A 26,916-nucleotide genomic window follows, 5' to 3' on the forward strand; every position below is an offset into this window, starting at 1 on the left:
TTTACCATAAGTAATATAATCTCTGCAAGAAAGCATAGCTTGCGTGAATAAATCAAAAAACACAGACAATTTACGTGAGACCTATTGCATTGCAAACGGGAGTGTGGATAGGGGCAGAGGGTGAGAAGGCACGGACAGCGGGAGGGAGGATGGAGAGGTGCAAGAAGGCAAGGACAATGGAGTGCGGGCAGGAGAGTGGGAAAAAAATAGTGCTTCGTACGGTACAGTGTAACACTCGAAGTAAAGGGTCCAGTAGCCACGGAAGGATACAAATGACGACATAGCATTAAAAGGCGGGACTAACAAGCCTCATTATCAATCAGAAGACAGAATTAAGAAGGACAAACACAGAAGCCAATGAAAAATATGGGAAGAGAGTGAGGGTTTGTCTCCCCATACTCAACTACTGCATGCCTCGCAGAGCAAGCAGCGCATGCGCGCTGCCACTAAAACTTGACCTAAAAACCGAATGAGTTGGAGGAAGGGGATGGGTTTTATAGATCTATCCTTTGACACTTTCATTGAAAGGTTAAAACTGCTTTAAAGTTGGTAGTGCTAAGGAGTGAATGAGCACACTCAGTCCATCAGTAAGAAATGGGACGAGGAACGAAAGAAGGGGAGGTAATGATCAACTGTTGCTCCGTCCTAAATACATAAGGGCGACAGGCACTGTGACCTGAAGGCTCTGTACTAGATGGGTTGTCAGGTCAAGGTTTTTCAACAGTGGTGCTATCTGAGACTCCAATACCGAAAGCCCTCTATTTCCCCCACCTCTTAATGCACAAATCTGGCAGAATAGTACATCTGCTGATTTTTCGTGGGGAGCGGTACAAAAGGGGGTGGTGATGGACGGAGCATCAGAACCAATCAAACACTCACACCCAGTCAACAGATCTGGGTTTGATCCATCACCGTTCTTTAGCCCACTCTGCCACCCCAGTTCAGACATGGCCATATGCAAATCAGTCTGACCCTGTGCCTCATGGGAACAGTCCAGCCCGAACTGCCAAGACATGCCTTCCCTGGACCGGAAACAAGCTTCCTAGGACCGGTTTCTGGCATTTCAGCCGTCTTCAGCCAGGCTTGCTTGAATCCAGTGGCACAGTGAGCAAGGGACTCACATCTGAGCATACCCTGCCAACTTATGGTGAACAAAGCGGTACTAAAGGGGGTGGTGATGGACGGAGCATCAGAACCAATCAAACACTCACACCCAGTCAACAGATCTGGGTTTGATCCATCACCGTTCTTTAGCCCACTCTGCCACCCCAGTTCAGACATGGCCATATGCAAATCAGTCTGACCCTGTGCCTCATGGGAACAGTCCAGCCCGAACTGCCAAGACATGCCTTCCCTGGACCGGAAACAAGCTTCCTAGGACCGGTTTCTGGCATTTCAGCAGTCTTCAGCCAGGCTTGCTTGAATCCAGTGGCAAAGGGAGCAAGGGACTCACGTCTGAGCATACCCTGCCTACTTATGGCGAACAAAGCGGTACAAAAGGGGGTGGTGATGGACGGAGCATCAGAACCAATCAAACACTCACACCCAGTCAACAGATCTGGGTTTGATCCATCACCGTTCTTTACTCCTTTTGTACCGCTTTTGTACCACTGTTCCCATGAGGCACAGGGTCAGACTGATTTGCATATGGCCATGTCTGAACTGGAGTGGCAGAGTGGGCTAAAGAACGGTGATGGATCAAACCCAGATGTGAGTGATTGTTTGGTTCTAATGGAGAGGCTGCTCCGCAAGTAAGTTAAGTATTACGAATTGGGTGCTTCGTTTGTCTATTGATATATAGCGGCCTGCCCAGGTCGCAGAGAGCCCCCACCGCAGAAGAGCGGGTCCGGTGCTATTACTTTGAATTGCACCAAAGGAGCAACGTGTTGTTTTCCCAGGATAAAAAGGCAAGGCAATTCATACGGACTGACATAACAGCCCACTGTGGCTTTTTTATTTCTATAAAGGAGAAACGGCAGCAGCTTCTACTAAAGAGACATTTGTGATTAAAACTACATATATCATGCTGCATTGCGCTGCCACGCCCCAAGACGTAATACTTAACTTACTTGCGGAGCTGCCTCTCCAAGTGTGCCATTTCCCGAGAAGAAGGGCGGAAGGATGCCCGAAACGCGTTGGAACTTTATTGGCGTATTGGTCTATGTCGAGGAAGGTGAAAAAGCTTTGTCTCCTGTGGAAATAAAGTATGCAGAACACGCTGCATGTGGGCCTCCGAATTGGGTGCTTCGTTTGTCTATTGATATATATATATATTCACTGAAAAAACCATGGGTTTCACACACGTTATAGTTAGGAATTAGCATTTAAAAAACCTTAGAAATTCAGTGAAAAAACCATAGGTTTCACACACGTTATAGTTAGGAATTAGCATATAAAAAACCTTAGAAATTCAGTGAAAAAACCATAGGTTTCACACATGTTATAGTTAGCTGGACATTTTACTCGTAAAAAACCAATGAAATTGCCCCGTTATAGTTAGTTCAGCTAACTATAACTCGCGCGCCCGCAATGAACTGCTGATGACGTCACATATTACATCACTCATGACATGGTCAGTGACATCACTCATGACATCACTGATGACATCTCAAATGACATCACTGATGACCTCACTGATGACATCATCCAGTGAATGTGTGTTTTTCTGAAAATTAAATATGTTTTATATATGTATATCTCAAGGTTGATGGAAGAATAAATGGGTATATTACTGTCTAAATGGATGATTTCTTTTTGAAAAATTGATTATGTAACTGACTGATTAAGTGTATCATAGTGAATACATGGCTTAGTGAGTAATGTTTAAATATGTAAATATCTGTATCATTTTTTCACTTTGTGTATAAGTGGCTGCATGGGTTGGTGAGTAGCTACATGGGTGTCTATATAGGTTATTAGTTGGTTTTTTGAGTATCAGTCTGAGTGTCTGCATGGTTCGGTGGGGGGTATGACGTAGTGCATAGGTGCATGAATGAGTGACTCACTGTTTGTATGTGTTGAACAGAGCATGTGTGCAGGACTGCATGGGTGGATGAGTGTATGTATGGGTGTGTTAGTGAGTGAATGACTGTCTCAATAGTGTCTTTATGAGTAACTACATATGTTTAAAACTAGTATATGTGACTATTGGTTTATATATGTGAGTATATGTGAGAGTGAGAGATTGAAAGAGTTCCTGTATGAATAAGTATGTATTTCCATAAGTGATTGTTTAAAAGACTAAGTATGTGTAAGTTTCCGTAGAAGTAAGTGTGGTGGTGTGTGTATAACTGTATATGCAAGTAAATGTATGTTTGATTCTTTATTAGCATGAGTGACTATGTGTGTGAGTAGCTCTATGGATGAGTGGCATTGTGTTACAGGATGTATAGGTGTATGAGTACATATGAAAAGTGAGTACATGTATGAGTGACTGTATTGGACTGTTGGTGAATGAGTGGATGTGTATGTGGATCTTAGAATTACTGAAGAGGTTGTTGTAACTGTTATTGGTATGTCCATTGTTTTGTAAATTTTAGTCTCTATTTTTGAATGTGTGTATCAAAGGTTTTATTAGGGGAAGAGGAGGTCTGCCACTCTATCACAAGGATGATGTCATCAGTGAGGTCATCAGTGATGTCATTTGAGATGTCATCAGTGATGTCATGAGTGATGTCACTGACCATGTCATGAGTGATGTAATATGTGACGTCATCAGCAGTTCATTGCGGGCGCGCGAGTTATAGTTAGCTGAACTAACTATAACGGGGCAATTTCATTGGTTTTTTACGAGTAAAATGTCCAGCTAACTATAACATGTGTGAAACCTATGGTTTTTTCACTGAATTTCTAAGGTTTTTTATATGCTAATTCCTAACTATAACGTGTGTGAAACCTATGGTTTTTTCACTGAATTTCTAAGGTTTTTTAAATGCTAATTCCTAACTATAACGTGTGTGAAACCCATGGTTTTTTCAGTGAATTTGCAAGGTTTTTTAAATGCTAATTCCTAACTATAACGTGTGTGAAACCCATGGTTTTTTCAGTGAATTTGCAAGGTTTTTTAAATGCTAATTTTTTTTTTCTTCTATTTTTTCTAACATATTTTTATTTTAATTTTCTTACCTTTTATAAAGACTATGATTAAATTTTTAAAATTCTTAAATATGTTTTTTTTAATATATTTTTTAAAATAAACATGTAAAATTTATTTGCAGTACTTTTTTTCTAATTTTTTTTTAATTTTTTTAGTACGCGTACCGTAAGCTCACGGTAAGCGTACGGTTTACGCAACGTCCGTAATTTTCCTACGCTGCTTGCGTATAGTTACGCAATTTGCGTAGCCGCGCGTACTCCGCGTGGGACGCGTACGCGTGTACGCTACACGCGCACGTTACGCGGAAGTCCCGGGAGTCACTGTTATGCGCATGCGCGCAAGCGCGTGTCTTTTTTACGCGCATGCGCACTTTTGCCGTAAGCGTACCGTAAGCGTACCGTAAGCGTACGGTAGGTCATGTGATCATGAAACACAACTTTTGATTGGTTGAAACTACTTTCAGTTCTAGAACTCTCCTACACCACACCCATTCCCCTCATTTCTGCTTGTGATCCCTTGGGAGAAGGAGCTGGTTTGTCTTTGGGATACGATGGCAGAACAGCAGAGCTCTTCTGAGAGTGAGGCTAGCACTAGCAGCACTGTCTTGAGGCAGAGATCGAGGAAACAAAAGCCCTCTTATGTATGGGATTATTTTACTTTTCCTGAAGGCCAGCAAAAGGTAAATGCACCCTTAGTGACTTGTAAGCTGTGTAAGCGTGTACTTTCTAGAGGTAATCCTAACAGGAAGTATTCCTTTGGGAATCACACCATGAAGAGACACCTCCAGGATGTACACAGAAGGACACATGGTCATCTTTTTGGAGGTAACTCTTCAGAAAGACAAGCCAGTACATCCACAGCAGCTCAGCCTGAACCATCATCTGAAGGGCTGACTCCTTCTTCTGCAGGTCAGGTGAGCTCTTCATCTGTGGGGGGAGAATCTCCTTTTGCTGGCCCTCTGGAAATCAACCCTCGATTTCGGAAGGTTGATATTCGATGCACATTTTGTCAAGATCTAATTTGCTATAGGGAGACCAGTGTTTCCCTAGTGAACAACAAAATAGATCAACACATTTGTCGCTTTGAATAATTTTCCCATGCTTCCTTTCCTCTGTTCCTGCATGAACACAACGGTTCTTTTAAGAGCCAACCTTATCTTTCATCTTTTTTTTACATATGTTTTTAAAAACTTTTTTTTATTTTTTTTTTACCGTACGCGTACGGTGCGCGTACTTTTTTTTTTTTTTTTTTAAAAAACACTAAAAATCAATAAACACATTACAAGGTCCTTGAGAGACTACAATTATTATTATTGACTTACCATACTCACTGAAAAAATATTTATTCATTTGTTTTTTTAAAAAATAGTTTTAAAAATGTTTGTAGTTTTCGAAAATTTTCTATATCTATCTGGAAAAAAAGAAAAAAGTATTAATATTTTTAAAACATTTTATAATACAGTACACATATTTACATTTTTTTCCATAAAATTTTTTTGCCTTATTTTTGCTGTTTTCAAAATATATTGCATTTCACTATAAATTGTGAAAGCAATTGCATTCATCATTTTACAGCGGGCAAAAAAAAATAACAATCACAAAGATTGTATTAAAAAAGCCCTGATTCTTTTTTTACTTAAACTTAACATTATAGAAATGCATAATATTCTAAAAAAATATCATCTAATACCAATACTTATTTCTTTAAAATACCATCTGATATGTTTGTTTCAGAAGTATAATCACAATATTATATCTCAAATAACTCCAAAATACATCTGATTTCATTTCCTTTAGACCAAATAGTAATTTTAAAATTCTTTTTTGATTAAATTTCCAATGGTAATCCAATAAAATTCTAAAGTTTTATTTGTACAGATCTCACCGATTCTCTGTAACAATTCCTTTATTGTATTTAAATATATTACTACATTTCTTTTCACAATAGTCACAAAACGAAATTTCTATGCCAATTTGAATGCACACTAACTGCTCTTTTTTTTGGGCAAGTGAAAATCACTTTTACAAACTGTCACATTATGAAACCACTTTTCAGATTTTTTAAAAAGCCCATGTCCAGACTGCTACACTACAGCAAGGGCAACCAGCCTTAGTGATGCTGAATGTATTTGCATTACAGACTGAAACCTGAAAACCCCACTCGCTTGTAAATACTGTGCATGACTATACATGGCAAGCACATGGGTGTGTGCTAAGACTCTGCTTCTTCCCCCAAAAATTCGCTCCCCCTTTCCATCTAATGCAACTGTGAAATCACCAGAGCAAGACGCAATAAATCTCTGCCTATAATTCCTCTCTGCACACAGAGTCATGTTTTCACATTAGTCCCAAAACGAAATTTCTTTGCCAATTTGAAAGCACACTTACTGCTCTTTTTTTTTTCGGGGCAAGTGAAAATCACTTTTACAGACTGACACATTATGAAACCACTTTTTTTGATTTATTTAAATGCACATGTCCAAACTGTTTTTTCAGACCACCACCATGTGTATTCTCGGTGACTGCCTACACTCCAGCAAGGGCAACCAGCCTTAGTGATGCTGAATGTATTTGCATTACAGACTGAAACCTGAAAACCCCACTCGCTTGTAAATACTGTGCATGACTATACATGGCAAGCACATGGGTGTGTGCTAAGACTCTGCTTCTTCCCCCAAAAATTCGCTCCCCCTTTCCATCTAATGCAACTGTGAAATCACCAGAGCAAGACGCAATAAACCTCTGCCTATAATTCCTCTCTGCACACAGAGTCATGTTTTCACATTAGTCCCAAAACGAAATTTCTTTGCCAATTTGAAAGCACACTTACTGCTCTTTTTTTTTTCGGGGCAAGTGAAAATCACTTTTACAGACTGACACATTATGAAACCACCATGTGTAACTACAACAAAAACAATTTCCATTTCTATTATTCATTTCTTAAGTTACCACATACATCCCCTCTCAAACTGTAAACTCACCTTTAAAATTAGTTAGTTGTGAAAGAAATGTGACACTCAAACAGCAGATTATCAGAGCCAGGATCTCTGTTGTGTTCACCTCTCTCCTCTCAGCAGAACCAGATAATGGCAAACTTTCCCTCTATTTTTCCACACATATACTTGTAAGTTTCAAATCTCAGTGCTTCCCCCTTTTTTTCAAATGTAATCACACATTTCTATTGGTTGAAAACCAACCCTTTTCCAAAAGTACCCTTCCCCCAACTTGACTTCTGCCTAGTACCCTTCCCCCAACTTGACTTCTGCCTGCTACCATAGCAACAGCTCATGGAACACTGCTGTGTTGAGTTAGGTCAGAAGTTCGCCAAACAATGTTTCAATTCCACAAAGCAAGAGTGCTTGACTTTTCAAACCTAACAGCAAATCCATAGTACTGTTCTTTGGTTACACATTTTTTTTTACCAATACAAAACATGCTTCTATTAATTTACACATACAGCCTAGTTTTTATTCTAGAATGGTATGAAACAGCCAATCAGTTCTTTTTGTTTTGTAAAAAATATGTATGCCTCCATTTCCAAACTGTCTTTCTTTTCATATTGCCATTCTACTGAAAGACACCTCCTGAGTGCATCCAGTTCTCCTTTGAAGATGTTCACAGTGTGGATTGTAGGGCACAGCTATGTCTTCTGGAGTGAAAAGTTTGCAGAGAAAACAGGTATGGTGAGAGACCTTGCTTTGCCAAATGTAGACATTAAATGGATTGGTCAGAGAGGGTTAAAGTGGCACCAATTGATGCCATTGGTGAAATCCTTCATTCAAATCCAACACCCTGACCTCATAATAGTGCACTGTGGTGGCAATGACCTAGGCACTTTGACTGGGGTAGGTCTGGAAATGCTTATGAAGGACACCTTTGCACAACTGTTTACACTTTTCCCTAAAACTGCCTTTGTGTTTTCCAACATATGCCAAAGGCAAAAATGGAACTGGTCCAATCATTTCTGTCCACAGATTGACAAAGCAAGAAAGCACGTCAACAAATCTGTTTCTGCTTTCCTCCGTGACTATGGTATGGGTGCCATTTACCACAACAACTTGCGTTATGACATGCAAGACATTTATAGAGGTGATGGTGTGCACTTCAATGATGAAGGGAACAGAGTCTTCCTCTTGAACCTTAGACTCTGCATCGGTACTTACTTGTAGGTACCACTAAAAAATCACTTCATAAACACAACGGCTCTTTTTAGAGCCCCCTAATATCTAAACTCTTAAATCTGCTTTTCATTTATTTATTTTAATTTTTTTTACCGTACGCTTACCGTAAGCTTACCGTACGCGTACCCCGTGATTTTTTTTAAAATCAATAAATGTTTTTTTTGTACTTTTCTGTCCTTCTTTGACCCCCTTACAAATGTTAGGGGGTCTGTAACTCTCCTCATTGCCCCCTTTCCTTGTTTTCACTCTTTTTTTTCAGAGTGAAATACACAAAATGGCGGCCGCCGCTTCCTGGTTTCGACCGATTCGAATGTTTACTAAGATCTAAGAGCCAATCAGAATCGCGCTCGCGCACGCCACCGTACGCTTACCGTAAGCGTACGGTAAGCGTACCGTAAGCGGGCTCAGATATATATATTGATTTAAAGGCTATTTTCTCAGAATCTACTGAACAGATTTACACCAAACCTACAAAAGGCACTTCCTTGACCTAGGGACTACCTCTCTGCCAAATTTTGAGTAATTCTGTTCAGCCGTTCGGGCTGTAGCTCGTTCTAAAGGTCCTATGGAAAAATGCATGGGAAAAACGCGTTTTGGGACCCCCCTTTTATCTCAGCCCCCGCTTGACGGATCCCCCCGAGACTTTCAGGGTAGGAGCGGAGCGTAGCGCCCCACCTATTTTGAGAAATTCGCGAGGATTCATCGACCGGCGCCAAAGTTATTCAAAATAGAATGTTGAGGTTTTCCTATGGAAACGTGGTCCTAACTATAACTACCTACTGGCGACCGCCAGTAGGTAATATATATATATATATATATATATATATATATATATATATATATATATATATATGTATGTGTGTGTATGTTAAACTAGTCATCAGCACACATCCCTTAATCTGAGTACAATAGTCAATACCTTGCGTGGGTATCTTATAAATGGCCTCTACCTAAAAATCTGCCAAATCCAGTCAAGTGGTATTCTAAGTAACCTTGGGCACATAGGATCTTGATCGGTAAAAATATCTGAAGTGGTGATCTCGCCACCAGACAAATATCAACCAAATCCAAGCCGGGTAGGGACAGGGTGAGGTATCACACATGACCTAGGACCCACCGGGTCCAGAGTCATAGGATTATCTCCAATCGTCGATACAGGATATTGAAAATTAAATGAAAGGAAGGAAAAAATAGACAGATACACCTCCAGATGAGGGGAAAAGAAGATAAGTACATGAATGCAGGTCCAGAGTTAACACATATTTAGTTTTGAACCACAGACCCAGATCAGTCATAGGCGTTACAATGGCATTGCATTACAAGAGTTGATTCTACCAGTTATCATAATAAAAACATCATAAACCAGTTTACTGTAAAAAGTAATGCATCTCCCTATCTGTATTATGACCAAGACTTGTAGCCGTCAAACGACAAATCCACTTTGATTCTGTTTCCCTGAGTGTTGGACCCGGCCTCGTGGCGTGGTCTTAACCCTCGTGGTTTGTGCTCGTCCCCCCGCACCGGCCTACACGGGCCGCCCTTTCAGGCCACCAGGGACCTCTCCTCCCTTCGAGGTCCCCCCTTGGATTGTATCCCTTTGCCTACACCCGCCTCAGCGGCCCCCTTTTCCAGGCCGCACAGGAACCCCTCATCTCTTCGGGGTTCCCCCCATGCTTGCTCCACACACCAGGCCACGCAACCCGGCTCCCCCCGGCCGCGGCCCCAGCGAAGCCCCGACATCGAGGCACCAAGATCTGGCCAGAACGCACCACGTGGCCACTTCACCTCTCCCGGAGGAGGAGAGTTTCGATGGGACCCCCGCCGTCCCCCCACACCTAGGTGCAATCGTCCTCCGGCTTCCCCGGGCCTGGCGCCTCCCCCGCTGGGTGTCTGGCCTCTCCCAGCCCAGCCTCTCCGCCCTCCCCCAGGCGCGAGGGTCCGGACATCAAAGAGCTCCAGACCTATATCTGGGGCAATCCCGCAAGGGAACGGCAGTTGTATCCCGGAGTCAAGAGCCCTGCTGATGGAATCACGGCTGACCCTACGGAGAAGAACTCTTGCTTGACCCTGTACCACGAGCCCAGCTGACTGCGTCGCGGCTCCACCTTATTGAGACAAGAAACCTCACGGAACATCGGGGCCCTGCTGACGCCCTCGCGGCCCAACCTCGCTGAAGCCTCCCCCAGAGCCCTGCTGACGTCGTCGCGGCTCGAGCTGAACTGAACCACCTGAAGAGCCCTGCTGACCTGGTCGCGGCTCAAGCTCCACGAACTGATCACTAGAGCCCTGCTGACGCCGTCGCGGCTCGACCACTCCGGGACACGGAGTCCCTCCAGCTTGAGGAACAAGAACTGGGCCTAAGGTACCCTCGTACCCCGCTACTACCAAAGACTGTCCCGCTACCCCGTCCCTACCAAAGACTTTGAGACTCTTGCGGATCCCTCGATCCCCCCCTTGTATATATCGATAACCGTAACCTCCTAAATGCTGATAAAGAATTGCTCATCGTGATAAACAGCCTCGAGTCCTGTGTGGTGGTGTTACTGTGCTGGTACGGTATAGAAGGACCTCTCCTAGGAGGCTTCTCAGCAGCGCTCGGCTACTTCGTACAGTGTGGGGGCCCCCCTGGGTGGGCTCTCCGACTCCCCCGGGGTCCGCCTTCCAACACTGAGTAATAGCTCCCTATTTCCTCCTTTCTTACTTATAGGGACATGATCAATACCATGAAACCAGAAGGTAACATCATCAGTGTGTTCACTATTTTAGTGATGTCGTTGGGTATCTATCATCTTTATTTCTCAGTGCCCTGCGGGGCTCTTGTATACGAGATTTTAGGCAGCGTTTCGGGCTGCCGACGTATATTGTTCCGCATTTACATCCAAGTACATACACTACATGGGTGGTATTACAATTCATGAAGTGATCAACAGTATGCTTTTTAGAGCGGTTATGTAAAAAGGTATTTGTTCTGTTTTTACCCAATGGGAAAATGTTACATGTGCCACAGGTAAAAAAAAACTTTGGGTTTAGGTGGCAACCAAGTCTCACTATTTGTAGGTGTAGTCACATAACTCGGGCATAGGTGGTTGCTTAACTAAACCCCCCTTCTATATGTGATTGAGGGCTTGTTGTTAATAGAGTTCTTAAGACCAGGAATTTCAGTCAAAAGATGCCAGTTTTTTCTAAAGATATTAAATATCTTGACGCTGTGCATTGTGTATTGGGTGACAAACCTAGCTTTACCCCCTCATGTCGGAATCCTTCTTGGCCATGGGTTTACCTTTCAGTGTGCATTTCCTTTCTGTTCGATATATTCTAGATTCAGCTTTTTCCAAAATGCTACCATCATATCCTCTTCTCAGAAATCTTTTCTTTTAGTCAAAAATGTTTGCCAGAAAGGTTTCATCTTCGCTACAGTTTCTCCTAATGCATGTCATTTCTCCAAAGGGGATTTTTCTAATGAAGAGACCTCAAATTTGCACTAGAATCATGCAGGACTCCGTTGCATGCTGTCTCCTTTCTATTCAATGTACTTTGTATAGTGCCATGTTGGATATATAATTTAATGTCCAAAAAATGTATATTCTCCTCATGAAAGGACATAGTCAGTTTGACATTAAATGCATTGTTATTAAGGAAGGAGAATTATTGTTGCAACTGATCAACAGAGCCTGACCAAAGACAGATGACCTTGTCTATGTACCTCCCCCAGAACACAATAAATTCTGTACAGGGGGAGCCACATGAAGAGGCAGGCATAAGAGGGAGCGAACCTGGATCCCATCGCGGTCCCCTGTATCTGTTGGAACCAGCGATTGTCATGCAGGAAGTAGTTGTTCATCGGTATAATATCAATCATTTCAGCAACCATCTCATTATATTTGTATAACTCCGCACCCTCCCTATCCAGGAAGGAATGTACAGCCATGAGTCCATATTTCTTCTCAATACAGGTACAAATGCTCTCGACATCAAAGGTAACAAACATTAGTTCCTCCGACCACCAAAAGTCTTTGAATTACACCAGGATATATTTGCTATCCCTAACATATGATGGTAGATTGAGGACATACGTTTGCAAATCTACAAATTCAGACAGTTTTTCGGTGGGTAAGCCCACCCCCAAGATGATAGGTCTCCCTGGGGGGGAATTGTCCACCCTTGTGAATTTTTGGTAAAATATATATATACAGGGAAAGGTAGGGCAATCCACCCTCAGGTGTCGAAATTCGTCCTCAGTAAGTAGACAGGTATCTTTCCATTCATTAAGTCTTGCATTGATCATAACCACAAGATTAGGAATGGGATTACCAGCAATCTCCCTGTAACAAAGATTGTTGCTCAACTGTCGACCAATCTCATTCATGTAATCAAGGCGATTCATAACCACAACCTTTCCACATTTGTCGGCCTCTCGGATTACAATACTTTATCACTACTCAGTCGTTGAAGTGCTTGTCTCTCTGACGGGGAAATGTTCTGGCGGGTCTTAGGTCCAAATTTACTAGGAGTTTCCAAATTGTATAAGTCCTCTGAAACGTTTTTATGGAGAACATCAATATTGGGATGGTAGGCACCAGTAGGTACAAATTTGGACTTTGGTCGTAGTCCACTGTCCATATTAAGGTCCTGTGGGATGTTAAAATCTTCCAATAAGGATGGAATATCATATGCCTCATTCTCACTAAGTGACAACAGACATTGTACATTGGGGACATCGGCAATTGTATGTGTTCCAGTCTCCTGAACCATAGCTAATCCCCCAGGCTCCAAGGCCCTGTTTGAGTAATAATCTTTCAGATTAAGTGTTCTTGTGAACTTGTAAAGATCTATATGCATGTTTAAAAAATCCGCACTTTGAGTAGGGCACAAACTAAGACCCATACGTAGCAATTCGATTTCATGTTTATCAAGAGTTTTATTGGACAGATTAACAATTTTCAAGTCCTGGTTTTCATTTATTACAACATTAATTGTTGACATCACCTATTGAGTTGTGTGCGCCTTCTTGGACCATGTCACAAAATCTGCCTTGCCCACTGTCCCTCCTTTGAAACCTTCCTTTTGACCTCCTCCCTCCCCTCCTGAATTTGACTGGTCTCTTTTCTGTTGTAATCTGTTGCTTATACGCAACTTTGCGAGTTTCTTTTGGAAGGAGAAGGTAGCTTCCCCTAAAGGGATCTCCTGTCTAGTTGTGTCGGATACGGTGCTACTCTGTGATGAGCAGAGATATTGCTCACTGAGCGAGTGTCATCACACTAATCCCTCTCCTCCCTATTTCATTTGTTCTCATCCATTCCTTGTACACTGTCAAATTTCTTCGCAAAGGTATATATCCACCCATCGCGGTAATCTCTATCATCTCTTGATTTTTCTAAATTTTTTGTTCTTAAGATAAGACTGGTAACTCTCCATACCTTGTCTCAGAATTGTGTAGATTTTTCTATTAAGTCTTTCTTCTCCATCTCATTGATTTCCTTCTCAATTGCTTCTATCTCTTCCTGAAGCTTCTCCCCCTTTTCCATAGCATGTTTCACTAAAATTTGCATCATAGTTTGTGATGCTCCCTCTAAATTACTTTCCCATTCTTTCAACAGACTTTCACTTAGATCCTCGAAGATGGGAAAGATAAGAATTCGTAAACCCCTGGGTATTTTCAGATTATCCATGTATTGTTGGAGCGTTACACTATCCCACCAATGACTAACTCTTGCTTCTTAAGACGTTCTAATCTACGGAACAACGTTTTGAGGCTAGCCTTATGGGATGCCTCCTGAGTCACTGGTTGCTTAGAAACACCTGTTCCACATACATTTTGTACCATCTCCTCATGACCATCATTAAATGTAGGCATGTTGTAACAGATTATAACTAATGGATGTGCGAAAACAGTCCACAATATAGATACACAAAAAATACTCTTCACAGTGGCTTTTTGTATTAGGATTCTACATTTTTTGCATTCTCACTTGGGCATTAAGTCAATAATATGCTATGAATGAGTGCTATCAGCACTGTATGTTTATTAATTGTGGTTCTAATATGTATGTATATGGGGCTCACATATCTTGATTTTATTATCTGGATTTTATAAGTGTGTATATATGCATTATAATTGTGAGTAATCTATGTCCATTGTTGGCTGTCTTATGATGTCATTGTGTGTTATTTTCAATTTAGTAATATATGTCATTTTTCTATTTGTGTATTCCTGAATTTGTTTGAACATTCTTCAAGTATATGCATGTTATTTTTGTTGGTCAGTGATCATTATGATCTCATTCATATGGCTTTGACTCCATTCCTGGTGCACCTTCCATCTTCTAAAAATAGTTTTTTTCTGGATTCCAGTGGAGCTCAAATACAGCGGGTTCCGGAAGCGAATGCACAGGACTCTTAATTTGCACAGACAGGGATAGATGTGCTGAACCTCTAGTCAGCCGCTGTGAAGAGTATTTTTTGTTCACCGAAAGTCGTGTTAATAGATTTTGAGTTCAGAGAGCCTAAACTCAATTTTCCTATCTTTTTCCTATTGCATGTTACACATGTACAAATGGTACAGTGCAACCCCAATCATAAGCCTATGGAACAGATAGCCTTTCAATAGTGAACAATGAAATACACAGTACTTCACTATCATGACATTTCACATACCAATACATGTCCTACCTTTCACATATACTGCACCCTGCCCATGGGGGTACCTTGGGCCTACCGTAGGGGTGCTTTAAATGTAAGGAATGAGAAGGTTTGGGCCTGGAAAGTGGGGTTACAACTGAACGCACAGGTCTGAGACATATTTACAGGGCTACTCATGTGAGTGGCACAACCAGTGCTGCAAGCCCACTAGTAGCATTTGATTTACAGACCCTGTCACACACCGTGCACTTTACTAGGGACTTACCAGTAAATCAAATATGCAATCATGGATAACCAATCATATCATAATTTATACAGAGAGCATATGCACTTTAGTATTGAGCAGCAGTGGGAGAGTGCCCCAGAATCCTTTAGCCAATGAAAACAGGGTCAGAAAAATAGGATGCAAAGGGCAAAATGTTTGGGGATAAACCTGTCAAAAGGGCCCGGTCTAACACGTCCACCCATATCTGTTGTACATAATCTATATATGTTATGATAATAAAGATATTTTCTAATGATTATATAAGAATGTGGAGCTCAACTACGGCGGGTTCCGGAAGTGAATGCACAGGGCTCTTAATTTGCACAGACAGGGATAGATGTGCTGAACCTCTGGTCAGCCGCTGTGAAGAGTATTATTTGTTCACCGAAAGTTGTGTTAATAGATTTTGAGTTCAGAGAGCCTAAACTCAATTTTCCTATCTTTTTCCTATTGCATGTTACACATGTACAAATGGTACAGTGCAACCCCAATGATAAGCCTATGGAACAGATAGCCTTTCAATAATGAACAATGAAATACACAGTATTTCACTTTCAGGACATGTCACACACCAATTCATGTCCTACTTTTCACATATCCTGCACCCTGCCCATGGGGGTACCTTGGGCCTACCTTAGGGGTGCTTTAAATGTAAGGAATGAGAAGGTTTGGGCCTGGAAAGTGGTTTTACAACTGAAGACACAGGTCTGAGACATATTTACAGGGCTACTCATGTGAGTGGCACAACCAGTGCTCCAAGCCCACTAGTAGCATTTGATTTACAGACCCTGTCACACACCGTGCACTTTACTAGGGACATACCAGTAAATCAAATATGCAATCATGGATAACCAATCATATCATAATTTATGCAGAGAGCATATGCACTTTAGCATTGAGCAGCAGAATCCTTTAGCCAATGAAAACAGGGTCAGAACAATAGGATGCAAAGGCAAAAGGTTTGGGGAAAAACCTGTCAAAAGGGCCCGGTCTAACAAGACCACCCATATCTGTTGTACATAATCTATATATGTTATGATAATAAAGATATTTTCTAATGATTATATAAGAATGTGCCTATTAGTTACCATACAATTTGATTCATGAAATGAATCTTGAAATAACGTAGTGATACTTTCCTCTCGACATAATGTGGATAACAATGGATTTCGGGAAAACGTCAGCATAATTAAAGGTAGGCATAGTACTGCATACCATTAATGTTGTATGTAGCTAAGAGGACAATCAAGCTGCATATGAGAGTGAAATTCATCTTTTTGAATATATGGTGTAAGTTATAATTAGCCATTCATAATTTCAGGTTATGGACAAATTGTATAAATATGTATCATTAATGTTTAGGTTTTAATTTATAGGGTTTTATCATGAACATCACTATTTTGCACATTTAAAGAAGATGGATTTCTAGGTTACAAACTCAATAATGAAAGATCTTCCGGTGAGTCCCACCACTGTCTCTATGCGAAAGCCATGGAATTAGCTAAAGGCTTAAATGTTATAGATATACTCTATAAGTGAATGCTACGAGGAATCACTATCACATAGAGTCATTAATATACTCCAACACTCATATATACTGCCTTTCACATATGTAGTTACTCACACATATACCAGTGAGATATACATTCACTCTTCAACACAGTGATACACACACACTCACCAAAACAGCTATTTCCACATGCACTATTGAACCCATACACCTAGTAAATTAGCCAGTCACACATGTTGGCAGAAAGTTACACACCACCCGCCCACCCACACACACACACACAAACACTGAGCCACCCATAGTAATACTTATGCTACTAATAAGTAAGCCATATAGACAGTCATGTACCTAATCATCAACCCATGCAGCAGCTTATACCACAACTGAGAGACTGATACAGACATTCACACAGTTTAGTCAGTAAGCCATGCATTCAGTAAGAGACATTTAATCACTAAATTATACAGTCAGTCAGGCACCTATTAAATCCTCCATCCAGACACTTATACATCAACTCATTCTTCAATACACCTTGGCATTAACATATACAAAATATATTTAAAGTTTACAAAAACACACATTCACTGGATGATGTCATCAGTGATGTCATTTGAGATGTCATCAGTGATGTCACTGACCATGTCATGAGTGATGTAATATGTGACGTCATCAGCAGTGCATTGCGGGGGCGTGAGTTATAGTTAGCTCTACTAACTATAACGTCCGAATTTCTATAGTTTTGTATGAGTGAAATGTGCAACTAACTATAACGTCCCTGAAACCTAAGGTTTTTTCAGTGAATTTCAAAGGTTTTTTAAATGCTAATGGTGGACCTAGAAGCACACACCCAGGAAGCGGACAAACGCACATCTGAGTTACATGATACAGTGCTCACTCTCCAAGACCAGCTCCGCCAAACCCAGTTAAAAGGGAAGACTTAGAAAACAGAGCTAGACTGGAGAATATACGGATCCGAGACCTAGAGGAAGGGGCCAGATCTAGAGGCCTTCCTGGAGGGTCTTTTGGAGGAGATAATTAGCCCACAGACCCTCAAGATCAAGCTCCAGAGAGTGCACCGAGTTGGAAACCTATCGATGGCCGAGACCGAGAGATGTCCTTGCAAAATTCCACTCCTACAAGATGAAGGAGGTGATACTTCTGGCGGATCGAAAGAAAGGCAAGGTTTACTTCCAGGATCATTCCTTCCTGCGCCTTTTACCAAGCCCTGGCGCCTGCTACTTTGGCTAGACGACAACAATTCCGGCTCATTACCTCCAAACTCCGCGATGACAAGATCAGATACTAATGGACCTATCCATTTGGCTTGAGTTTTGAATACCATAACAAACAGAGACATGTGGTAGATATAAAGGAGGGGCTGGATCTACTGGGTCTCTCCTTAGAGGACACTGCTCTCCCACAGAGCACAGCATGAGGTACGCAATGTGCTAGTTCCCCCAAATTGCAGTGATCCACAAGCTCACAAGGAAACCACAAATGACTATCCACAAAAATCGGCCCCTGACCAGTATCCAGTATGTGGACCACGGGGGACGACCCTGACTCAGACATAGAGGCCATCCAGATGAGAGGGGACTACGAGCCCCAGGTTCGGAGCACGATGGTCGACCCCAATGCCACCCCGGGGACCATGCTACTGCCAGCTGGTTCTTCAGGTCTTTGCCACTTGGAGATGGAGACACAATGTAGGCCTATGGACAAAAACGGGCGCCTATCTAGACCAATGTTGTGGGAAGACGCGACTTTTGCTACACAGCAAACTGATACTTGCTGCATGAACCTGCACGCTTGGCCTTCTTTTGCTCATAGGGGGACGGAAGCATGTAGCACTAGTGAGTCCACCAGACTGAACGTGTTGGGTGACTCGAACTTACTAGAGCATCCAGAGGAGGAGCGAGCTGGGACCTTGGGTCACTTTGTCCCTCCATCAAGACTGGGTGGGTTCCCTAACCCACTGTTGGAGACTTACCACTGATCCGACACTTGATGATGTTACTTCTGTTATGTTTCGAGGTTCTTGGTTTTGGGGTTGGGAGAGGGAGACTGGTGGTGATTTTTTAAAGGTTCTACATGCAGATGCGCTTTGACTTGGTTGGGCTCTAAACAGCAGACACACCCTGGTTACATGCCACATAGGGGCCTTACTGCAGAGAATAGGTGATTGGCACACAGGTTCGTGAGAGAGCGGAGGGGTATTTTGTGGAACAAACGGTACATATGGTAGGCTCCTGGAATGTGAAAGGCCTTAACTCGCCTCAAAAAAGGCAAAAAGTCTGGAAATATATTTCTGACCACCACCTGGATATAGTAGCACTACAAGAGACTCATCTACCCTATCCCTTGATTTACAGGGCATCTGTACTTACTAAACACCAGGGGACCGCAATCCTCTTTCACACCTCTACGAAGTTTCAGCCCACTGATACTAAATCCGACAAGGAGGGAGGCTGGGTAATGGTTAAAGGCGTCCTGCAGGGTAGACTCTGCACATTTATCTCGACATATGCACACAACACAGGGCAGACAGCCTTCCTTCAGTTGCTCCTAAGGAAAATACAAGATTTTTCGGAAGGACCGACACTCCTACTGGGGGATTTTAACCTAACTTGGCAGGCAGATCACAATAGCACCCATTCCCATAGACAGCAGTCTAGCTCCTTTTTCACAGAGGCTAAACAACAAATGCACAATATGGGCCTTAGAGAGGCCTGGTGGACCCTCTATCCCCAGACACAAGACTATACCTTTTATTCGCATGTACACCGCACATACTCTAGGCTCGATTATATAGTCATTAGCCAAAACTTAATGGGAGCCCTCTGAGAGGCTAAAGTTTTCCCACTTTCTGTGTCGGACCATTGTCTAGTCTTGATCTGATTGTCCTGGGGCACTCTGGCATCTACCTCTCCCAAATGGTACTTCCTGGCTTCCCTCACGAGAGATAGGGTACTCTGTACAGAACTGAGAGACACGATCACAGACTTCTTTAACAGGAATGTACCCGCAGGTACCTCAGTGTTCAATAACTGGGACGCCTTTAAAGGCTGATGTATAGCACTTAACTCCGCATTGAATAAACGCCGGACAAAAGAAAGAGTAGATCTAGAAGCCAAATTGACATTAGCAGAAACTACCCATAAACACAAACCCACGAGAGAGTCTCTGCGCACGCTTGAAGTACTGGGTATTTTAGACCCAGCGGTGCAGGGGCACACACCCTATGACTTCTGGGTTTCACCCTGTTCCGGACCTACAGAAACACAGAGTCTTCTGGGTGAAGTCAAAGAATCGTTTATTGGCTGCAGACCAATGACAGGTATCCTAGAAGTACAACAGCGTGTATGTTCTCAGGAGACTGCTGAAAATCATGGAAACGGACTTCGCATTAAATAGGCCTTTTTCGGCCTCAAGCATACATTCCTGAGTTTTATGAAACGGCAATATAAAAGGGTACATTACAAAGAAAAGGCAGAGTCATGATGACCATCCCACATTCCAGTTCGGCCAACTCACAATGATTTACACAATAAGGTTGCGATCCCACATTTGATGTAAGCAGACCCCCCAATAAACATGAGCATCTCCTGTTTTGGGAAACAAGTCATAAAGCAGGAACAAGCAGGTGTGGAAGAGATTAGCCGGGGGTTTGTGTAGGATGAGAAGGGTTTTATGATGGGTCGAGCCCTGATGCTAATCACAGGTGGACGGAGGAAGGGGAGCTCGTGAGACCAGTTTGACCCGGGGCAGCAGAGCCAGCTGCCCAGGTCACAGAGAAGTCACGGGAAAGCACATGTACTGAGAGGCCCGTATTTGCTCCATTATAGCCTATGTGAGGGCAATGACAAGATGGCCACTGCTTCCAAAATGGAACCCGCGTAGTACAGCAGAATAACGTGTACGCAGTGCATTCAGGGCTAGAACGACGAGTAAAGCACTCGTACATGCCGCATTTACCATTTGCGGTTCGCTAATACCAAGATAGACAGGGGTAGGGCCTTGTCCCCTACGCGGTCCTGAAGAGCAAAGTACGACAGACCCTCCTTTTGCCCTTACATAGGCAATCACCATACTCATCTTAATCCGAGTCCAGGTCGATGTTCGCAAAGTCATGGAGATGTTGCTGTAGCATCATCCTATTACTTAGCTCGTCTCTAGATACAGGTTTCCTTACACATAAGGTAGCACAGAGGCCACATATCGCAGGAGCACACTGTATGCACAGACAGAACAGGAAAAGAATGGCTAAAATCATTCCAATGACCATTAGAACTTTCCAACCCCAGGCAGATATCAGTTCCCAGAACCATCCCATCAGTGACCAATCTCCCTTATCCACGTGTATGGCTTCAGATATTTTGTGGAGTTTGGAGATGGCTTGATACACCGTTGGAGCATTGTCTGGTATGAAAATGCAGCAACTGGATTGGATGACCTTGCATACCCCACCGCGGTCTGCAAGAATAACGTCTAGGACCATGCGGTTCTGTAAAGTCATAAGGCGGTCCGCTTGGAGCTCAGCTGTCAGATTACTAAGGGCACCAGCCGTTACATTTATAGTGGATTCAACCACACGTGTCAGCTGTCTCAGGTTCCTACTATTGACCATAGGTCCCCAAAACGGCAGGAAACCCAGGAAGAAGTCTCCTGCTTCCTGACCGGCAGTGTCCTCCTTACTTATCACACCTCTCACAACTCTTGTCTTGTGATAGTCTGAGGCAGCAGTGAATGTAGGCGGTAGCAGATTCGCAATATAACATGTGCCCGAGAAATCAGGGGGCAACCATGTATATGCTCGGTCATTACAGATGAAATAGGTGCCCTTAGCAGCTAAAAAGGCAGGGGAAAACTGTGACGGGAAAGTGTACGTTTCGGTACAGTCACTTCTACCCAGTTGAGCCCTAGGGTTCTGACCATTACCCTGTAAGCAGAACCGACCCATGTGGGGTACGACCCAGATTGGAGATGAGATTTGTCGCTGTCTTTCACCCAGACTAATACTATACCCCGTCGCGTTCCATCCTACATAAGGTCTCAGCTCTTCTTTAGGAATGGATGAGTATGCATTAATATCCCTACTCATATCGGCAACTCCTTTCATCAAAGCCTTATTATTGGTGATGGGTCTGATGGAACGCGGTTGGCGAGGGGAGTACGTCTCCAGAGCATAGAGAAACATGGTCTGGAATGCCCATGACGATCCATTTGAACTATACGGCAACACCAGGTAGGGAATACCCTTGTTAATGGTATGTGGCATTAACCCACAGACCCAGCAATTGGTCGTATTCACTACTAGCTGGTGCTGGTGCAAGAGCTGGATGAACGAGTTATTTACGAACTCTGATCGTCTGGTCTGTTCGTGCTCAGGCAGGGGGTGAAAAGAGTGAGAGGAGGCAGTAGAAAGAGGGGTAGGCTGTTGAGTGGGTGCAATAGGCTTTTGAGCAGAGAAAAACACAAGTCCTACAATAAACATCATGATACTACACAGTATAAAAAGGCACAAAAAGACAAAACATTTACTTTTTACAATTCTACACATCCTGGCTTTAAAGTTCATTTCCTCGATCGGTCTCTCCATCTTAAAAAACTCCATCCTCTACTCGGGCCGCTCGCGGCGGGTGAGTTTCTTCTGCTGAGGAGTACGCCTGTCAGTCCAGGGAAACGCCCTAGACCAACCAGAACCGTCGACCTAACGTCTTCGGCCTGTACCCCAAAGTCTTGACACCGCGACCCTGCGGCAGAACCCGGATGGTGGTTCGAAAAACAAAAAGTCAAGAAAGTCTTTCAGATGGGAGAGTAAAAAATGTCAAAAAAGGAAATACAGAGGAAATCTTTATTTGTCCATGGGCCTAGGTCTCAAATCATAACGTAGACGGCCAGGTGCCGTTTGGTCTCGAAACAAAAGTTCAGGCTCAGTGGTGTCCAGTCGACTCGATGGTGGCACAGCTTCCTGTAGAATGTTGTCACTCTCTTGGTCTGAAGCTGTGTCTCTTAGGCGTGCATCACTGAACGGTATGAAACGGAGTACAGTGTCTGTCTCTGAGTCGGTGATACCCTCCTTGACCCACCGGTCATATGGCAGAGGCAAGGGGACTACCTTGCAGTGGGTACCATGAACCCAGTGCTTCTTCCCTTTCACTCGCACTGCTGACCTTGTTGATAGTAGAACAAGATGAGGGCCAAACCAGCGGGGCTCGTCGTTACTCTTGCGCTGGAAGTTCCGGACTAGCACCCACGTACCAGGGTTGATAGGGTGTCCAGGAGTTTCAGAGGCTTGAGGGAGAGTATCATGTACCTGTTGGTGCAAAACACGCAGTTTAACAGTCAAATCATACAGGTAATCGAGCAGCACTGGATGCTCTATCTCACTGAATTTCGTGGGCCTTGGCACACCCCATACATTAGCCGGGCGGCCAAAGACCACCTCGTAGGGACTAAGTCCCACTCGTGAGTGTATCGTCATTCTGGTGGACAGGAGTGCTAAAGGCAGGGCATCAGGCCATTTAAGACCAGTGCTCGCCTGAATTTTAGCCAACTTGAGCTTTAAGGCTCCATTGTAGCGCTCTACCAATCCAGCTGATTGGGGGTTATTTGCAGCGTGAAACTTCTGCTGGATGCCTAAACCTTCACACACATTCTTCATCACTTTACCCACGAACTCACTCCCATTATCACACCATACCACTCTCGGCATTCCAAACCTGGGGAAGAACTCTTTCACAAGGGCTTTGGCTGTGGACAGGGCAGTGTTATCTTTTAGAGGATAAGCCTCTAACCATCTTGAGAAAGCACAAACAACCACTAGTACATATTTCAGGTTGTTGCATCTTTCCATGTGAATAAAGTCCAGCTGCAAAACTTCGAATGGACATGATGGGGGCGCAAAGTGACCGACTGGAGTTGGGGTTCCCCTACCAGGGTTGTACTTAAAACATACCATACAATTCTTGACCACATTCTCTGCACACTTGGGAATCCCAGCATTCTGCCATACTGGAGCCAACAACTTACAAATTCCTTTCGTACTGATGTGTGCCATTCCATGCGCCATAGTAACTACTGGAAGCACATACGCGTCAGGCAACAACCATCGCCTATGTTCTGTTAGATCAGTCCAACAACCATTCTCATCCAACTTACCCATACTCTTTCTCCACTTGCTCAACTCTTCCTCCGTGGCTTCAGCCTGAAGCGACTTCACACTCTCTATTGTGTTCTCGCACATTCCTACATCATTAACCCATCTCGCGGGGCCTGCAACATACATTCTAGTCTTCACATTCTGTGCGGTTTCTCTTGCGGTCTCATCAGCAAACGCATTCCCACGACCAACATCGTCTGTAACTTTCCTATGCGCACTGCATTTCATGATCGCGACTTGCAACGGTAGGGTCAGTGACTCAAGGAGATCATTCACCAACTTGCCATTCTGAATTTTAGCTCCATGTGACGTCAGGAACCCACGCTCTTTCCACAGTCGTCCAAAATTATGAGCCACGCCAAAGGCGTACTGGCTATCTGTATATATATTCACTCTCATTCCTTCAGATAACACGCATGCTCTCGTGAGGGCGATTAATTCTGCTGCTTGGGCCGAATTATGTGGTACTCGGGCAGTTTCCACAACCGTTTGTAAAGTCGTGATAGCATATGCAGCAGTCGTGTCACCATTAGGGAGCTTAAAGCATGAACCATCTACCCATAAGGTACCATCACACTCAGTCAGGGGAGTATCTTTCAGATCCACTCTTCCTTTCGTTTCTTCTTCCGTTCTGAACAGGCAGTCATGCTGCTCAATCTCATCTGAGTCTGCTGGAATCGGCAACAACGTAGCTGGATTCAACGTATTGCATCGTTTTATGTGTATATGATTCGCTAACAGTGTAAGTTCGTAGCCCGATAAGCGTGCACTAGTCAGGTGTTGTGTCTTGGTTCTATTCAATAATGTGTCTACAGCATGTGGAACCATAACGATCAATGTGTTGTCCATTACCAAACCAGCAGATTGTCGGATAGACATCGCTGCAGCAGCTGTCGCTCTCAGACAGCTTGGCAATGCCCTTGCTACAGGGTCCAAAGTGGATGAAAAATACGCGCATGGGCGCGGTCTGTCGCCAAAAGGCTGTGTTAATACTGACAACGCACACCCATCTTTCTCGTGAACATACAATGTAAAAGGCTTGCTATAGTCAGGAGTACCCAACACAGGAGCTGAACATAATGCATTACGCAATTCCACAAAACTTTTCTGGCACTCTTCAGACCATGGGATAGGATTCGGTGTGTCTTTACATGTTAAGGCTAACAAAGGTTTCGCCAGCAAGGAGAAGCTAGGGATCCAATGCCTACAGTATGAGGTAATGCCCAAGAAAGCACATACTTCTCTCTGTGTCTTTGGCACACTCAACTGTGCAATGGCTTGAATTCTCTCTGGGGTCAATCTCCTTCCCTCCTTCGATAAGAGATGACCTAAGTAGGTCACCTCTTGTCGACAATATTGCAGCTTAGAGAGAGACACTTTGTGATGGGAAACAGATAAATGACGCAACAGTGACAATGTGGCTTCTTTACAGATCTTTTCAGTATCCGCAGCGATTAGTAAATCGTCCACGTACTGAATCAGGATAGCGCCACTAGGTAAAACAAGTGCATCAAGCTGTGCTTTCAAAGCTTGACTGTATATGGATGGACTCTCACAGTAGCCTTGGGGAGCGCGTTTGAAGCGGAAGCTTCGGCCTCCCAGACTAAACCCAAAAATGTCTCTGCTCTCCTCTGCAATTGGGATACTAAAGAAAGCATTCTTCAGATCGATCACTGAAAACCATTCGGCAGAGGCTGGAATCATCGTTAACAAGGCAGTTATATCAGGGACAACTGGAAACTGTGGCACAACAATCTTATTAACCTCTCTAAGATCAATCACAAATCTGTAAACAGGTGGCTGTGAAGGGTCCGTTCGTTTTAAGACAGGTAAAATCGGGCTATTGCAAACGTTGCCTCTTGTTTCTTCAATCACACCCTTATCAATGAAGTCGTGGACAATGTCTAACAATGCTTTCTGGCCTTCATTAGAGATCTTGTACTGGGGAATACGTGGCAGTCTGACATTAGCCTTTAAAGTCACCACGTATGGCGGTATTTCCAAGAGGCCCACATCATTGGGACCAGTAGCCCACAGGGCATCCGGAAGGGATGACAATTCAGGCGGCATTGTATTTTTGGACAAGTACATTGGGGAAATTACTCTCTTGCCTAATGTAAGTTGTACTCCTGAAGGAGAACAGTACAATGTGGCGTGCAATCTTTTCAACAAATCCAGTCCCAGCAAATTCTCACCACAACCTGTCGTTAGGATCAGAGGTGCCTTCAGCTCGCAAGGTCCAACAGAAAGTGATATGGGACTAGAAATCGGGTTCCTAACAGGGGCGCCAGAAAAACCTACGGAAACATTTATGTCGCCAGACAAAGGTGCGCCAGGGAGTTTGGAATGCATAATTGAACTCTTTGCAGCACCAGTGTCTAGCAGAAAAGGCTCTGTTACATTTGCTGTAGTCACCTCAACATACGGTCCGCTCTGATCCACTGGCACTGAAACAACTCCCTCTCTCTGTCTATGGCTGTCCTAGTAATCATTATTCTCTGCATCGCCATCCTCCGCATAATAATCATTAGTGTACTACTGCGCCGTATTACTAGTCGCATTAGCTTGCTGATCAAAGCTATTAATGGTATTTTGAGGCGGCAGAGGACGCGCGTTTTGGGGAACATTTCCACGCCCTCTACCTCTAGGAGCTTGCTGACCACCTCTACCTCTTGCGCCATACATATTACCATTCCGCTGCATTAATTTAGGGCAACTATATTTAAAATGACCTTCCTCCTTGCAGTATGAACATTGGTTGGGACCTACAGGGACACGTGGCTGATAATACCCGTTCATTTGCTGATTGTTCTGGAACTGTTGGGGCTGGTGATAAACACCTGGGGACTGCCTATAATTATTCTGACCTCCACGTGGCGGATAGGCCTGCTGTAAAAGGACCTTTGTCTTTAATTCCTTCGTTTTCTTCTCTGTTCTATCTTTCTCGTCTTTATCTCTGTTTTCATAATACTGTGCGGTAGCCAGTATTTGTGCTGAAGAGGAAACAGCCCAAGAACTCTCCGAATCTTTCAACTTTTTACACAGGTCAGGGAGTAAATTCTGC

At 43.5% G+C, this 26,916-nt stretch overlaps 1 protein-coding gene across 3 annotated transcripts in view; it reads right to left on the reverse strand.

Moving 5' to 3' along the window:
* Nucleotides 1-26,916, reverse strand: part of LOC146813024 (C-type lectin domain family 2 member B-like) — a 250,281-nt gene that overhangs the window by 116,216 nt on the left and 107,149 nt on the right. Inside the window, exon 5 of one of the 3 annotated variants that reach the window (XM_085620046.1) lies at nucleotides 22,429-23,006. The exons of the other annotated variants lie outside the window; for them this stretch is intronic. Coding sequence (XP_085476172.1) covers nucleotides 22,545-23,006 — 462 coding nt within the window. The 3' untranslated portion in view covers nucleotides 22,429-22,544. Of the gene's footprint in view, nucleotides 1-22,428; nucleotides 23,007-26,916 lie in introns of those variants that run through there. 3 annotated transcript variants of the gene reach the window in all.

Source organism: Triturus cristatus, chromosome 7 (genome assembly GCF_964204655.1).
Source record: "Triturus cristatus chromosome 7, aTriCri1.1, whole genome shotgun sequence".
NCBI lineage: Eukaryota > Metazoa > Chordata > Amphibia > Caudata > Salamandridae > Triturus > Triturus cristatus.